This window comes from Rhincodon typus, chromosome 30 (genome assembly GCF_021869965.1).
Source record: "Rhincodon typus isolate 14 chromosome 30, sRhiTyp1.1, whole genome shotgun sequence".
NCBI classification, from domain to species: Eukaryota; Metazoa; Chordata; class Chondrichthyes; order Orectolobiformes; family Rhincodontidae; genus Rhincodon; species Rhincodon typus.
Genome location: NC_063361.1, coordinates 28,012,056 through 28,030,550, shown reverse-complemented (window position 1 = coordinate 28,030,550; position 18,495 = coordinate 28,012,056). Strand labels below are relative to the sequence as shown.

Genomic DNA, 18,495 nt, shown 5'->3' with positions numbered 1-18,495 from the left:
AACACACCTCTTCCTGGCATCTGATGCCCTTTGCTAATGTATGTAGGTCAACGTCCAACTTCTCCCGTGGTGACAAGGACTCACGTACTTTCATAAGGCTCAGGTGCCCCCACTAATGCATCAGCACCCATTCTGGCTGATGCCCTGATGGAAATTGGCAGTGGATGGAAAATCAAACCACAACAAATTGCACCACACCCCTGAATCTGGCACAGCAAATTGAAAATACCTCAAGACTTATCTCGTACCTTGCATCCTTCGCAAGCGCTGACTCCATAGTGGTAACCTGATGATTTGTCTTGGCAGACGAAGCAGGGTTTGTATACACGTGGAGGAGGGGGTGGGGAAGGTGGGCTGGGCACAATCTCCTCTGAGCTAGTACTCTGTGTTTCTATGGCTGAAATACAAAATAAAAGAAAAAAAAGTCTGAGTTTAAACTTAAAAGGAATTCAGCAACATTTGAAGTTTTCACTGCACTCAATTCATGAACTCCATTAACTGTAGGAAGGAGGAACTCGAAACAGACAGAAGGCACATTTAGACAAATGTGTCTTTTTGGCAAAGTACGATACAGCACGATGGCAAGTGGGAGCGGATCATTAGACCTTGAACTGACACCATCCAGTTTATCCTACTCCTTGCAGAGAATTGCATTCAAAGAGAGAGAGTGGGCAGGAGAATGCAGATTAATGTGGTTTCTCCATCCTCACTTGATTTCCAACATAAAAACGATAACAAGGATGTTTGTAAACCCAACATGAAGTGCATTATGTGCAGTATTAAATTATAATAATTTTTACAGCCTACCTATACTGAGTGTATATTTTCAATTTTATCCTGCTTGTTGGCAGGAAAAAAGAGAAATTATTATACTTGCATTTTTTTTAAAGTATTGCCATCGGATTGTTTTAAATTCTATTTTGTCTGCAGCACAATCTTCGGCTCGATATTCTCCTATTAGTTTGAACTTAAAGTTTTATCGTTCTACTTAAGTATTAATGATCAACAGTATTTTGATATAATTGCATTAAAGTTTGCCATAATATTTCAGCACCTAACTACTCGATCAGTTGCTTGCCTCTATCCTTGATGCCTTTGTTCCCCAAGTCTATTTCTGCCCTTTCCCTTATCCACCAAACCATGCCAAATGGTTTTCTTCTGCATTTCTCTAGTTTCCCCTCTATCTTCGATCATGCCCTCTTTATACCCCATCTCAACCAGAATACCCAACCCCTGATCTGAAGGCTGTAAGGTCACCATATTTTAATCTTCCTTGGATTTGAAGTGGTTTCAAAGGGCAGAGAGTTGCATCCCTGTTCAGAAATAGGGAGAGGCCTTGTTACTCCCCATTTCTGAAATTTTAACCATCTCTACAATGTTCCAAAGTAATCTACCAAATGGGCATAGCCTTTTCCGCAAATATATCCTTATGTCTGGAAGCCAGGGGTTAAATGTTCAATTGTAGAATCTGACAGAAGGAAGCAGACAAACAGTAAAAACACATCCTTGCACAAAGATGTAAAATGCCTGCAATGAGAGCTCTGATTAATATCTCATGGCTGTCATCTTCTAGTTATCAGTCAACATAACCACTTCAAAATTCCTGCCTCAACTCCTTGATTATAGTCTTTACAGCTGTTGGCAGGCTGTAGAATCATGTAGCAAGATCTAGACATTCAAAATTACTATGGGAGGGAAGGAAAAATTATTATTACACGTTCTCTTAAATCCTGCTGACAATGGGGGAAGAAATGTTAGAAAAAAAAACACCGGGTAACATTCACTGAGCTGGGTTGCGATCCTGTGGTTTGCATCAGAGAACAAAATACTGACGGGAAACACTGCTGCGATTGGAACATCCAACAAAAATTCCTGCTGTACTAAGGTTTGAACAGCTGGTCAACCAAAAAGATACACCAAGTAAAATAAGTAGTGGAACGTTTTCTCCATTTGCAACTAGCAATGAAATCTTGCACCTCTGCACTTACAATTTTGCTTCAAATTGTAAACTAAAATAATCTTCAACCTTCACACAAACAGTTGTTGGGATCCTGGTCAGTTGTGGCACTCTCACCTCCAGGTTAGAAAGTCATGTTTTCGTACTCACTCTGGCAATTACACAGCTAATCTATTCTGGCAGTCAGCACAATACGAAGGTTTGGCTGGTGGAAATGCTGCATTATTGTCTTTCAGGTGAGGCATTAAGCTGGAGGCCTGGCCAGTCCTCCCACAAAGACTTGCTAAGCACAAGGGGATTTTTACTGCTGCCCTGGCCAAATTTATTCTGCAATCTCGCTGCTGCTGTGGTTGGGACTTTGTTCTGTGGAAACTGACTTCTTCGTTTCCCTGAATTAAAAACATGAGCCACACTTCAAAAGTACTTTATTAGCTCTGAAGTGCTTTTGGAGGTATGGAATCATGAAAGGTGCAATATAAAACAAGCCCTTACTTTCTTTACTTGAAAGGAAGGCCGCATCAATGCTTTGACACACTAACTTTGAGCATCATAGAGGCATGATGTAGTTATCATTAAGGTGAAGTTTCAGTAGCTTGCTATTCGCAGTCTGCTTTCAACTGTCTGTTTGAATCTGGACAACCCAACAAAACACAGAACTGCTTAGAAAACTAGTTGTCACAAGCACTGGATTAATTCACAAATTCTAAAGAAAGCCCCACTCACAAATGACGCACCAATTTAAATTTCAATTTTTTTCAATGCACTGAAGACCAAGAACATAACATGCAGGAGTAGAACATCAGCTGATCTTCAGCTTCAACTCCACATTCCCATCCATTCCTCAATTCCCTGAACCAGGAAAAATCTGTTAATTTCAGCCTTAAATATATTCAGTGATGGAGCTTCCAAAACCCTCTTACGGTAAAGAATTCCAAATATTTAGAACCACTTGGATGAAGAAATTTCTGATGATCAGTCCCAATGATCTGCCAGTTATTCTGAGACCATGTCCCTTTGTTCTAGATTGACAAGCCAGGACAGACAGTGTCTACTGCCATGTCCCTTCAGAATCTTGTATGTTTCAATGAGATAACTGCTCTTCCAAACTCCAGGGAATACGGGCTCAATTTGCTCAACCTTATATCCATAAGAAAACAATCTCATCACAGGAACCAAACTGGGGAGGTTGAAACATATAGATCCAGTCTTGGCATTACTCCTCTTTTTATTATTGGTTGCTCTGAATGTCTCCTCCAGTATGACTATACGTTGCGTTCACTGTTATGTTACCACGAAGGCTGATCTTTTGGAAACTAAATATGAGCTTCAGCAGACTATTCACACATTTGAGAATGTGACAGACAAGATAAGCCTCATTTTCACTGAACATTTTAACATTTTCCAGCAGGGATCATTTGACGTGATCAAGAGCACTTTTTGATTTTATTTTCAACTTGTATTTCCCTAAACGCTGAACCAACCTGATTCAATAATTCAGCATTGCTCAGATATCACATCCAGCATGTATGGACAGCTTGGGACTTCTTTAAATTAGATCTTTTGCAAAGCTGGAAGATTCCGTAATTATAAGTATATTGAAACAATAGCGCAGAAACAAGCAACCAGTTCATGCTACTATTTGCTCTCCAATTGAACCAATACTTAACTTCATAAATTGTCAGCTATGAACAAATGCAGCAAGTAAAGAAATTCAAATATAAATGAACGCTAGGCCAATTCTTGCTCAGGTCAAAGTAGGTCACCTCGTTTTTATATTTTTTGCCGTGTTCTTTCTTCAAGCTGGTAAAAATATCAAAGGAAGCGATCTACCAGGGCAAAGAAGCCTGTAGGATATACAAGTTTCTGCAAGCCACCAGCTACAGAAATTCTCAGACTATGAACAAAGAACAAATAAACAGAAACAGAGAATAGTAATAACTGAAGGGTGAATACTATCTGCTTTGACTTTCAAGTTCATTCATATCTTCCTTTTTTTTTGCAAAATGATTCCTGGGAAAATAAATTTCAACAGTACAGCATCTCATAAATTTTGCTCCTTATCAAGCGCTGAGCCTCAAGTCCACAGGAGTGTGACTGCATCTCATTTGACTAATGGAGCTTATCCCTCACATATCAGGGAGCTGAAGGTTGGCTCAGGCATTTGAAAATCCTAAACATGGGCTTCTTGATGGCACAATGAATTTATTCAGCAAGTAGCTCAGCCATCGGAAATGCCCGTGATTTGAACCCTGATATAAGCTGAGTAGCTGAATTCAGCTAGGTGCTGCAAATGTCCCCATTGCAACTAGGGAGAAATCAGTTAAGCTTCCATTGACATCATCTGAAAATACACATAGGTGGTCATCATGTGAGAACAAGATCAGACTTACCAATCGTCCCTCACCACATTAGAATAACCTGGTCAAAACTTCTGTCAAAGTTTATACATGAATAATGACCAATTGGTTTGGGTATAGAATTGTAGTTCAACAAGAGTCAAAGCCTTTCGAAGAAAGCAGAGTGAAAGATAAGGAATGGAAGCAGAGGATCTGCATAAAAATTAGCAAAACGTATCTGTGCTTACAATGTACAATCTTGTTAAAAAGAGACATGTTACTTTATTCTGATAGGCTTCACCATACCTTGGGAAATGGAGATATTTCTAAATACAATAATTCAAATTTTAGACTGTTTTGCATTTTAACCGCTAACTAGTTACGTGTCTTCAAGTTACAGAGGAGACCATTCTCACTGAAAATTATTGACCTAACCGATCTTTCATCATTCAAAACATGAGTTTGTACCATGAACACAACAGATGTATGGAATCAAAAACAGAAGTTGCTGGAAAAGCTCAGCGGATCTGGCAGCATCTGTGGAGAAAAAATCAGAGTTAAGGTTTCAGGTCTGGTGACACCAGATGCTGCCAGACCCGCTGAGCTTTTCCAGCAACTTCTGTTTTTATTCCTGATTTACAGCATACGCAGTTCTTTAGTTTTTTATTTAGATGCATGGGATAATGCTATAAGACAGAGTTGTCCACAGACTTCTCCCCTCTCCAAATGATAATGATCCCCGGTTAAATTTTAAGAGGTTCTGCAGTAAACCACTGTTTTTTTTTTTGCAGAATTATCACTTAGGTATGTTTTGCTAAAGACCTGCAAGCATAGACTGGCCCAATGACATCAGTGAGCTTTAACATGCACAGCAATATGATCAAGAAAAGCCAAATCTTTACAGTGTATCTGAGGTCCAACATTTCTAAGATATAACAGAAATATGCAATGACGTACTCAAACAGCAGTGAGGGAAAACTGAAATGACTTTGTAAATGTCCTAGTAACTACTTTTAACTAACAGCTTTTTTATGTGTTCTGTATCTTGTGCAGAATACTCAACGTCACTGTTGCCGTTTAAGATTATTCCACGGGTACATTTATTTTTGCTATGTGCTAACAAGAAACAATGTGCATAAAAGGAATGAGTCTTTCAGAATTCAACTGTGTTGTTTCCAACTGGCCTACTCTGGTGACAGATGGGTACAAATTGAACAGGAATTGCTACTAAAGATCTCTATCCAGAATCTGGAACCAAAAGCATCTAGGTGCAGTGAATAGTTGAGGACAGGCTTAGCTGTGATGCAATTCACAATCAAATGGCTTCCTGACTCATCATTCTTTGGGTTCAATTGTAAGTGAGGCACCTGAAGGCAGAGGTAGCAAAACAGTGGAGAAACTTTGAAAACAAATGCAGTGTTTGAAAATATAACTGGCACCAAACCATTTGTTCAGAAAATTGATGACTGAAATAAAAACCGCATCAGGTGCATTCAGCTATGTGAGGAAAATGGGAAAAACAGGATTGTTGTTCTTGATATTTTTGCACTGTTAGTGACATCCCTCTGTTGTTGGATGCCAGTACGAAAAAGACCAAATCCATGATCTTGGAGCATATGACATCACAGAAATCTATTAGTTTACTACTGGCTCAACATTATTGCATTACTGTCAAATTTTCGAATATGCTCTTTGAGAAGTTATCCCAGGAGAAATGCCTGTTCACTTAGTGAAGATACAGGTCAGGCGTAAATAATCGGTTGAAATTTGTTAGTAGGATTTTGGCTCCAGCTGCTGTAGTCTTCCCATAGGGATTAAAAGCTACGTGACTTGTGCGCAATGTCTGGTAAATATCAGTGTGTAACAGATGAGGGAAGGGCGGTAATGAACTCAGGGCAGAGCCAGCAATGTTCTTTTCCAAATGCTTATCAGCGTTGAATGTTAGAAAGCATGCATCAGTAAAAAAACGTACACTAGCCCAGAACCAGCAGGGAAAATCTGCACTTTCATCAATTCCTTACTGGCTCTGAAAATGAGTTTTGTAGGAGCAAGGACATTATAAAGAAATGTTTTCAGTTGGAAATATACTGGTTCCTCAAACAGTGCCGAATGTTAATGTTTCTCATTTTCTCACATTTCCAATTATTCCAGGCAGATGACTTCTACTGTACATTTCTCCAGGCCAGTGTGCGATATAGACCTGCCAAGCACCACTGATATATTCTGAGTGACTGTCAAAATGTGCTAAACAAGCAGTGTAAGGACGTGGTATCTGTTCTTCCTTCCCTCAGTTTCTGCTTCACATCTCATTTAGTTGGCAAGGTGAAAGGTGCAAGAATTCACTTAAAGATACAAAGGTGGGAGAGCCTGTAGTGAACATTGGAAATAATATTGGGGAATTAAGCTAACACAACATTTCAGTAAGTGCACCAATAAGTGTGGTATTTGGTTTACAGACTAGGAACTCCAATGATTAATCTCTGGACAATATTTTGTTAATTGAGGTGACAGTAAGGGCTTTGTGAAAGGTCACACTAGCCCTGGGTTAAGAATGCAGAACGAAATCACCAGAATTGCCACTGGTGAGCACGATGCAGTGAACCCTGCATTAAAATGCACGTTCTTGGAAATGAGCTAAGGATAGGGTAAGACTTTAACGTGATGCAGTCATAGTTGAATAGCTTAATGAGATTCACTCCCAAAATCCATAAATTTGGATGAAGCAGCAGAGTGCTGCAATTATGGAATTGGACCACAGTTGGAATTGGATCACTTAGTAGAGGAGAGAAATGTGGAAGAAACAAAGAAACACGGAAGAAACAAAGAAATATCTAGGTAAGTTTTCTGTTCACACAACACATTAAGTGACATGGAACAAATGAGGGCACATGGAGTTGTGGCACAGATCTTTGTGGGGCTGTGCCGTACGTATATAAGCTCCCAGCTTTTAACCACATTAGAACCCAGGTTTGATTCTACCCTCGGGCGACTGTCTGTGTGAAGTTTGCACATTCTCCCCGTGTCTGCGTGGATTTCCTCCGGGTGCTCCGGATTCCTCCCACAGTCCAAAGATGTGCAGGTTAGGTGGATTGGCCACACTAAATTGCCCGTAGTGTTCAGGGAGGTGTAGATTAGGTGGGTTATAGGGGGATGGGTCTGGGTGGGATGCTCTGAGGGTCGGTGTGGACTTGTTGGGCCGAAGGGCCTGTCCCCACACTGTAGGGATTCTATGATCGAGAAGTGATTGTACTTCTATTGATTGCAAAGCACTTTGGAACATGCCAAGACCATGAATGGTACTAGATAATTACATGGTCTTTCTTGAATTAGCTCAGTACAACACAATATACATTATACAATCAAGATGAATTTTGTAGTGTTTTACTGCTCTATTATTAGTCAGCAAGATGCTTCATACCTGTGCTCAAATCAGGATTGCAAGTACATGGGTTTAATTATAACTAGCAACTTGGCATTAACAGCCAATCTCTTCGCTGAAGCTGAAAAGCAGCTCTAGAGATTACAGTGTGTAACAAGTTTCCAGTACATTAAAGTTATGTAAAAGACCAATGGATCAGTGTAATGAGTATTAACAACAGGCACGGACTAGGGTCAGCAATTCTGTTGGGATTTTATAGTACCTGTAGTAGTAAAAGAAAGAAAGGAAAATAAATTAATTTTGGAAAAAAATACTGTATGTGCCCAAAAGCATTCAGTTTGAATAAAGTATCCCAAACAATGCAATAAAATAGTTTGACTGAAGATAGGTTTCTATCCAACAATGTCTGATATAACTCAAGCTCCTAATAAAATGTTTTATTGACATGCTTTACAAGGCATTGTCACTGTGTACTGTAACAACAGACTGGATGGAGAGTATGAAAGCAGTCAGTGAAATATTGAACACACATTTGCCATGGCAGATTAAAGAGCCAGCTGCCATGGGGGTTGAATTGTGTAAGCTGTTATAATGAAACAACAGCTGCGTGTACAATCTTTTCAGTGGAACAATTTCTTTTTATTAAAAAGATCCACTTTGAAAGCTGGCAGCAGGCTCTCACCCAGTACTTCCAACACCGACAATGCGTATGACAAAAAAAACAAACAGCTGAGATCAGACTTTTCTTGGGAATACTACTCATAGGCATGTAAAACAGAGGGCTACTTTCTATTGGGTGCCCAATGGTCTTAAATGAAACTGATGCATGCTAGACAATGCAGAGAGGGAAGGGTGACACTAAGAGGTTATTAGTGACCACTTGTGCTCCAATCTTCAGATCAGTATTAAAGTCCTCTGTGTACATCAATGATTTGGATAGGGACATAGTGTTTAATTGTTCAGTGTCTAAATTAGGAGGCTTAGTAAATAATTCTCAGGACTAGAAAACACTACAAAAATGGATATTGAATAATTTGTGGAATGGGCAAGAGCGGCAAAAGGATGACAATCAACAAATTTGGGAAGGCAGTGGCAGAGAGGTAATGTCATTGAACATGTTATCCTGAGCCTAGTTCTGGGGACATGAACGTGGCAGATGGCAAAATTCGAATTCAATACTATTCATGAATTGAGAGCTAACCATTGTAATTGTTGTGAAAAAAATCTAGTTCACTAATGTCCCATAGGGAAGGAGATCTGCCAACATTAGCTTGTCTGACCTAAATATGATTCCAGACCTATAGTAATGTGGTTGTCGCTTAACTGCCCTCTGAAGTGTCTAGTGATCCAATCTGTTCAAGGGCAACTAAGGATGGGAACAAATGCCGGGTCTTGCCAATGACGCCCACATTTCTTACGATCATAAAGATGTTAAAAAGTCTGAGGTAGTATAATTTATTGAAAAAAATCATCTTTACACTTTGAAGAAAGACTCAGTGATATGAAAAGAACCAAGGATTCGGGGTTTGTGTATGCAAGACATTAAGAGCAGCACCTCAAGTGGGTAATACCATTAGAAAGAAACTAATGGGATTCTTAGGTCTTACAGCAAAATGTATATAACATTAAGATGTTATGATATTAGGTTATGAAAAATCTGTACAGAATTTTAATTTACGATCACATCTAAAGTCTAATATGTAGTTTTGGGCTCCATCTTATTGCCAGAATGTTGAAGCAATAGAGAGGATGCAGCATGGAGCCTGGTTTGGGTAAATTCAAACAAAAAATGACTTGAAAATTTGAGGACGGCTTTATTCAGAGAGCAGATCATGGTAAGGGTTGATGAGGTATTTCAAACTTTGAAGTGATGGGACAAAATCATATCATTTTCAGTGGTTAAGAGGCCTTGAGAAAAGGTAATATTGAAACAAAATTAGAAGCTAACTGATATAGGATAAACAGTAAAAGCTCTGTGTGACACAGGACTGGGGAGTGTGATGACGTTTCATAATATTATTTTTATTATTTGGAAATTTGAGTTCTAAAGTGGACAGAAGCAGATATTGCTTTATATTTTATTTGTATTTCTATCCTACATGCATTAAAAAGGGAAGATATAGTTTTTGTTTCGGTTCAGAGCACAGGGAGTGGTGGTGGGTTGGTTGGAAATTTATTTATATTTAAAGAAGGCTTTAAAAAAAACTATGAGGTGAATGGTTTTTGTGCTTTAGAAAGCAAGGTGGAACATAGAGCATAGAACATAGAACATTACAGCGCAGTACAGGCCCTTTGGCCCTCGATGTTGCGCCGACCTGTGAAACCAATCTGAAACCCATCTAACCTAAACTATTCCATCATCATCCATATGTTTATCCAATGACCATTTAAATGCCCTTAAAGTTGGCGAGTCTACTATTTTTGCAGGCAGGGCATTCCACGCCCTTACTACTCTCTGAGTAAAGAACCTACCTCTGACATCTGTCCTATATCTATCACCGCTCAATTTAAAGCTATGTCCCCTCGTGCTAGCCATCACCATCCGAGGAAAAAGGCTCCCACTGTCCACCCTATCTAATCCTCTGAAGAAAGAAAAAAAATCATCTTATAACACAGGGAGACAGGGACAGAAACAGGTTTCTTTTTAGAAAGAGACAACCACCCAGGAGGCTTTGGAGTGCGTAGGTTTCTGTCAGAGAGGACAGGTCCACAACACCAAAAGGTAAGGTTGGCCTCGCAATCTCCAAAGCACTTTGGGCTGAAAAATCGAGTGGCTAAATGTCAACAAAAGAAAATCTCCAGAAACAGAAGAGGCGTTCAAGGAATCCATGTTAAGTCTCAGAAAGAGACAATGAATAAAGAAATAGCATTCAGATAATGCAGAAACTTCCCAAAAATAAATAAAGTATAGCCACATCTAATAAACAAGGATCTTTAAAGTGGAAAGCATGTGAACCTTTACCGAGGCTCGATTAGCTATAGGGTTGCTGCTAAGATTAAAAGGATGTAACCTTTATTTCTGATATTTAAAGTAAGATCATTTCAAATAGTTCTTGTACAGTGAAAGAATTGTTTGCATTTTCTCCTTCTTTCCTGTGCAATAAACTTTTCTTAAATGAACGTTGGTTAGATAGGTTTTTAGGACTATTGTTTGTGTGGAGGAGAAATATTAACTAAGAGTGATTGGATCAAACAGTCTGTTTACACCTTGTAATTTCTGTGAATGCTCGGTCTCGAAGTGGAAGAATTGAGAAACAGAGCATCCTAGACCACATACCCCATTCTTCAAAAGATAAGCAATGTGATGGGAGTGACCATGTGGCTCCGGTTGGAAGAATTATTTTCAGAACTACGTCAATATCAGAAATAAACTCATTATAATTCTGTACAGCAAAAAATTGCACACAGATATGCTCAAGTGGAAGCAATAAGGACTGCATATCCTGGTATCGTCCTGTTACGAAATAAGTAGATGGCATTTGATAAAAATTTAGGGTCTCTTCTCAATCCAAGACCTCCTGGCAATGCAGTATTGGCATCAGCCACCATGTCCCGAGTGGCAGTGCTAAGTAAAGATGAGCCTCACTGTTGGTTGGTGGAATTCCCCCCTCCAGGGTCTTTCATTCTGGGGGAAGGCCCGAGTGACATCTCCTCTAAAAGATGTGGCGCGCGGCCAAAACTATATCATCCACATTATGTTTGGTCATGTGTGTGCCTGTTTGTGTGCAGATACTTAATTACTGTACTGTGACCTAATTGTAATCGAGAAAATGCATAGATAAAATGAAATCTATAACAGAAAAAGGTACCCAGCCCTGTACACCCATATCTGTTGTGCATGCAACACCAGCATACTGGGTTAATCAGGACAGTCTCTTGCTTTAAAGTCCCTTGGTGTTTAGAACCTTTTGACAGTACTAGGATTTGAATGAGGAACCCCTACACATAAAACATACGAGATTAACCACTGAATACAAAAGGAAATTGTGGAAAAATATGCATTATTTGGTGTGCTTGTTTATCAGTTCATTTTTTCTAATTTTTTTTAATATAACAGAAAAATATTACAAAAATAATTTAAAATATTGCACAGAGAATCCAAAGAATCAAAATGCACCAAGCCACAGTGTACGACAGAGAAACACCTATATATGTCACCTATGAAGCACAGATTAGCTCCTGTGTGTTTAGTGTTTCGTAAAGTTGCCACAAAGGCAATATAAAGTCAATATTTTGTGTTATATTGCATATGTTTTCACTGACTTCAAAATAACACTTTTGCCTTGTGGTAGCCAAACCTATTTCTCAATTATTAGCAACAGACAATGAAACAGATCCATCATCTGATCACTACATGTTTATGCATAAACAAAGTGAAGTAATCAGTGTCTGAAAGAAACAGATAAATAATATCAGAATCCATGCATTTTTAATCAGCCAACGAGCAAATTCTAGTGGATTTCAACTGGAAAGGGAAGATTGACTTAAGTAGCACGAAGGACCAGTTCTTTTGATAGGTAAGTTGATAATGGCATGTTATTAAGAAAGGCACACAAAAAAAGTCCAAAATTCGTGAACTGGTTTCATTCAAGAGAGTAAATAGAATGTTATTATTGGCTTCATTGTCCTCAAATTGGCTCCTGACCACTGTCAAGTATTATGTGGGAGAAGAGGATCCATGTCAGTTTTGGTGTCTTCTAGTGTATCCTAATTCAAACCAAGTCCTGTTCACACATCAAAACCATGCTCGCTCACTTATATTGCTCCAAATATAGCAATAACTCAAATTTAAACTCATCATCCTTGTTTTCAAATCCCTCCATAGCTTCGCTCTTCCCTCCTTTAATCCATCTCTTCCTTCTAATTCTTGCCTCTAGCACTTGCACAATTTACATGCTTATCGCTGGCAGACTCCTGTTTGGTTGCCTAGGCTCTGTGTTCTGGAATTTTTATCCTCATCTCCTCTTTCCTTCTGCCAGATGCAGCTTTAAATTTACCTTTTTGACCAAGCTGCTAAGCATGTTTAAGCATATCTCCAGAGGTGGCTCAATGTTAAAATTTGTTTAATAATACGCACAGGAAGCATCTTGGGGAATTTTACAATGTTAAAAGAACCAAAGAAATGTATGCTGTTTTAGCGTTGAGAAACAGAGGCAAAGCATCATGGTCCAGAGATCAGTATATCACAAACGATGAAATGAATAAGAAAATGGTGATCACATGATATCAAGCTCGAGGTTGCAAGGCTAAGGAATTTAGGAATCCCAGAGTTGGGAAAAAAACAATGCATACTACATCAGGCACTTACATTACAAGGCATAGTTGAAGGGTCTTTATTGTGGTGACATTCACAATAATTTTACTTTGCAGTAATATCACGCTCCCACTCTATGCGCAGGAAAATCCTGTACCCTATGAGGTAGAATAGCATAACCACTGTATTATTGAACTTGTAATCAAAACAGGTTGGACTAATAACTTAGTTTGGATATTCAGTACTACCCTGAATTGACTGCATCATGACAATATTATTTGAACTGTGATGCACAAAATGAGTACAGTGCAGATTAACATACAGAGTGATCTGATAGTGCCGTAATGGAAAACAGAGGCACCTAGGGGTGCAGGTACATAATTCTTCAAAGTTTGCATCCCATATGATAGGATGGTTGAAAAGGCATGTGGCACACTTGCCTTCATTGCTCAGTACTTTGACTGTCAGAGTTGGGATGTTATGTTGAGGTTGTACAGGACATTGGTGAGGCCTCTCCTGGAGTACTGTGTCCAGTTCTGGTTGCCCAGTTACAGGAAGAATATTATCAAGCTGGAGAGGGTTCAGAGGTTTACCAGGAGGTTGCCAGGTATGGAAGATTTCAGTTATAAGGGAAGGCTGGATAGGCTGCGACTTTTTTCACTGGAGCGTAGGCGGTTGAGAGGTGGGTGACCTGATAGAAATTTATAAGATAATGAGAGGTATAGATAGAGTTGATGGTAGTTGTCTTTTCCCTAAGATGGGGAATTTCAAGACTAGGGGGCACATTTTTATGGTGAGAGGAGACAGATTTAAAAAAGACATAAGAGGCAAATTCGCATGTGGAATGAACTTTCTGAAGCGGTGGATGTGGGTACAATTACAAGGTTTAAAAGATATTTGGATGGATACATGAATAGGAAAAGTTTGTAATGATATGGGCCAGGAATAGGCAGGTGGGACTAGTTTAATTTGGGATTATGTCTGGAATGCACTGGTTGGACTGAAGGGTCTGTTTCCATGCTGTATGATTCCAGGACTCTACGACCTCCCTTCTGATTTCCCCTATTGCAAAACAGCAATGTGCAGTATATCAAAAACATGGATCATGAATTCAGAATACTACATTGAAGATTATGAGAAGGTGATGGATGTAGAACAGTAAGAGGTTTCACCTTTTGATCTCTTCAAATCATGCATTGTCTAACAACAGGTTATGCAGTTTCAGTGACAAAGTCATTTCTCTACAGCACTGTCTACTTGGTTTGCACTTCCAAATGCAGACAGATCAGTGGCTATGGTATAGTAACCATTTAGTAGCAGCCTTATAGATCAGTGCTGCAAATCATTTTTACAATGAAGGTTCAGAATTAAAATTGACAAATTGCCAAATCTTCTTGGATGAAAGGGCAGCAATTAGAACAGTGAGCAGAATTCAACATATCTAGAAAAGCAACAAGATCAAAATGCAAGCAATTCTGCTTTTATTCTGATCTGACTTGCTGAAGGCTGACTTACAATGGTAAGAACACCATTGGCAGTAGGTATGTAGTGCTCCTACCATCAAAGGTATTCTCTAACATGAAAGATCTGACTCCTATGATCGCTGTAGCATCAGAGTTTAACACTGTATTCGGTTCCTTGACTGAACAGTATTATTCCCAACACCACCTACAGCTTCATTATGAAAGTAGTGACATTCATAATAATTTTACTCTGCAGTGATACCACACTCCTACTCTATGTGTAGAAACTCACATACCCTATGAGGTAGAGTAGCATAGCCATTGTACAAATGAACTTGTAATCAAAATAGGGTGGACTAATAAGTTGGAATTCAAATCTCATTCAGTTTTAAAGTGAAAGTTGGACTGAGTACAAATGATACACAAGTGTTCTTTAAGGAAGGACCCCTGGTGTCCTTGTCAATGTTGCTTGAATATGACTCAGTTCTGCACCATAGGTGACTCTTAAACTGTTCTCTGTAATGGTTAAACAAGCCAGTTTTATTAAACTTCTGCAAAGAATAAAAAGTTCAAGAAAGTGGACCATCTTCACAGACATTTGGGAATGGGCAATAAATGCCAGCCTTGTGAAGGACAGCCCACAATCTGAAAACCAATTAAACAGATATGACAAGAGCAGATCTCTTTTCTCATTGGATTTCTCTCCTGGAGCTTTTTTTTTTAAACTGAGTTTGCAGATTTATGTTCAGCAGACAATTCCTCCAGAACCCTGACTGTATAGAAAGATTCCTTGGGATGAGAGAAGGTAACACCCTTCAGGCTGCACAGAATGATGATAAAGGCCATAGAGTAAAGTACCTTGCTACCAGCCAACAGTGAAAATCTGACAATATTTTCTAGGCTCTTTCATGTTGCACTCGTGCCACAGGATTCTCCAAGAGGGAGTGTTGCACAACTGCCTGCAGATCAAATTAATAAATTGCTGGGATTTGCTCAGCCCTGGAGACATGCTGATGGACAGTCTTGTCCAGCTTAGTTTTGGTTTACTGCCAGTTGTACCAGTGAATCTCCTAAGTATTAATGCAGTCTTGATTTGATTTGATTTATTCTCACGTGTACCTAAGTACAGTGAAAAGCTTTGTTTGCGAGCAGTACAGGCAGATCATAGGGTGAAAAAAGACTTTGACAGAGTAAGGCATACAGGTTACACCACGTGTGTGCTAGGAAAGATCAACATTAACAAGATCAGCATTATTTGAAGTTAGATAGTCCATTCATTAGTCTAATAACCACAGGGAAGAAGCTGTTCTTGAACCTGCTGGTGCGTGGTTCAGGCTTCTGTATCTTCTGCCTGATGGAAGAGGTTATAGGAGGTTATTACCGGGATGCGATGGGTCTTTGATGATGTCGGCAGCCTTTCCGCGGCATTGAGCCGTGTAAATGGAGTCCATGGACAGAAGGTTGGCTTCCGTGATGGTCTGGGCTGTGCACACAACCTTCTGTAGTTTCTTACGGTCTTGGGCAGAGCAGTTGCCGTACCAGGCCTTTATGCACCCGGACAGTATGCTTTCAATGGTGTATCTGTAGAAGTTAGTAAGGGTCCTTATGGATATGCCAAATTTCCTGAGCCGCCTGAGAAAGAAGAGGCATTGTTATGCCTTCTTGACTGAGGCATCTACGTGCGAAGTCCAGGACAGGTTGTTGGTTATCATCACTCTGACCAACCCTCTCCACTTCCGCTCTGTTGATGTAGATGGCGGCGTGTTCTCCTCCTTCCTTTCTGAAGTCAGTGATCAGTTCTTTAGTTTTGCCAACGTTGAAGGAGAAGTTGTTATCACTGCACCACGTCATCAAACCCTCTATCTCCCTTCTGTATTCCGAGTCATCGTTGTTTGGTATCGGTGGTGTCATCAGCTAATGTGTAGATGGCATTTGTTTGGAATTTGGCTACACAGTCGTGGGTGCACAGGGAATGCAGTAGGGGGCTGAGAACACATCCTTGGGAGGCTCCAGTGTTGAGTGTTATTGTGGAGGAGGTACAGTTGTCTATCTTCATTGATTGTGGTCAATGAATCAGAAAGCTAAGGATCCAGTTGCAGAGCGCAGAGCCATGACCTAGGGCTCAGAGTTTTGAGATCAGTCTGGAGGTGATAATGGTGTCAAACGCGGGGCTGTAGTCGATGAGAAGGAGTCTGAGGTAGGTGTCCTTGTCCAGATGTTCCAGAGTTAACAGCAGGGCTAGGGAAATGATGTCCGCTGTGGACCTCCTATATCAGTAGGCAAATTGCAGGGGATTGAGGCAGGCTGGGAGGCTAGAGTTGACGTGGGCCATGACCAGCCTCTCAAAGCACTTCATAGTTATGGAGGTCAGAGCCACTGGGTGGTAGTCGTTAAAGCACATCACATGTGCTTTCCTGGGTACGGGGATGATGGTGGTCTTCTTGAAGCAGGTGGGGACTTCGGCTTGTAGGAGGGAGAGGTTGAAGGGTCTTGCAGAATGGAAGAGCATCTTCTGATTGGATCATACCTGAGAGTTAGCTTTCAAAAAAATAAATTATTTGTAGAATGAGAGAATTGCTGGCGGGGCCAGCACTCATGTCCATTCTCAATCTCCCCCTGAACTTAGTGGCTTGCTAGGACAATTTCAGAGAGATTTGAAGAGTTAATTACACTGTTGTGGGTCAGTAGTCACATGAAGATGCGACCAAGTAAGAATGACAGATTCTCTTCCCTGAAGCAAAAGGATATCAGTGAACCAGATGGATTTTAACCCATCACAATGATTCGCCTAGCTTTTAATTCCAGATTTTTACCGAATTAAAATTTCATCATCTGCTATGGTAGGATTTAAAACTAAGTCACTCGAGCATTAAAATGGGCCTATGAACTACTAGTCCAGTGACATTACTACTTTCGTTCGAGCAAAGCATCCTTATACAAATACACCACGAAGACAGCATCAGCCACTCTTACAGTCCTGTTAAAAAGGACGATTTGATATTTAAGTTGCACGTTGGAAATCTCAGAAACAGAAGAAAGGTCTAAACATCTTTCACTTCTTACTGACTACATTAACACACCATCTCTTTCCAGTTTGAAATGTCTAACAAATATCACTGCTCTGTCAATGCACCATTACCTAAGAGAGTGAAACAAAAGGGAGTCAGACACCTTTCAATCTGCATTTAAGATTATTTAATAAATATAAGATCTCTTTTATTCCCTCTTTGGAGGAGTCCATGCTCATTTGCAATAGGAAATAGCTTAAATTGAGCAACACTTACTTTGTAGCCAGAATGGGCAGTTTATCACATTGTATACAACATCAATACCCTTTCTTCCACACCATTTTTTTCAGTATAAAGGGTTAGTCCTCAATTTTTTGGTTCCATTTCATACCATTCCTCTATCTTTGTCCATATGGTGCGCAGGGGTCAGACGGATTAGAGGGCCTTCTAGTGGATCTGCCCCTGGCCAAGGGTAAATGTAAAGTTACCATTTGAGTCCAGAATGGGTAACATCCCTACGAACGATTCCTTCTACTGTTTCCTCTCTCACAATCTCTACTGCAGTCCTGGTGACCCTGGCACAGGTGAAAACAAAACCATTGTGTCCACTGATTCATCCAAATTTGGCTAAGACCAGTGGCACTCCAGAACAGGCTCAGTATCATAAATGCATCAGAATGAAATACCTAATGAATATATGCAGCAAATACGGTTTCTGGGTCACTTGTCCAGGCTCCTCTAACTGGGGAAGGGTTGGGCAGACTCCAACCACTGATCCAGACAAAATACAGACCGCTACTCAGTTCACTGAAAACAACGCTTAGACTTTGATCATAACTCTAAATTCACTTACAGACAGGCTTAATAAAGCATTATGGAGACCAGGAGCCACCTTCTAGCTCACACCCTGCTAAATCTAAACCCTTTATCCTACCAGACTCAACAACTAACTCTATGAGGCTGCTGCTGGGGTACAGGAACCGGCAGTGGGAGCTGGCTCATGGATATGCATCTTAGATCAAAACCCTTTTCTCCCCATTTCTGGAATAAAACAGGGAGAGTGGGTACAATGATTGTAGCACTGGGCTACCAACCCAG

At 40.0% G+C, this 18,495-nt stretch overlaps 1 protein-coding gene across 4 annotated transcripts in view; it reads right to left on the bottom strand.

The window, feature by feature from the left end:
- The window catches only part of raraa (retinoic acid receptor, alpha a), a 348,546-nt gene that overhangs the window by 81,189 nt on the left and 248,862 nt on the right, over positions 1-18,495 (bottom strand). For all 4 annotated transcript variants that reach the window (XM_048614479.1, XM_048614478.1, XM_048614481.1 and 1 more), the window contains one exon: positions 249-397. In XM_048614479.1, the coding sequence (XP_048470436.1) occupies positions 249-397 (149 nt within the window). The remainder of the gene's footprint in view (positions 1-248; positions 398-18,495) is intronic.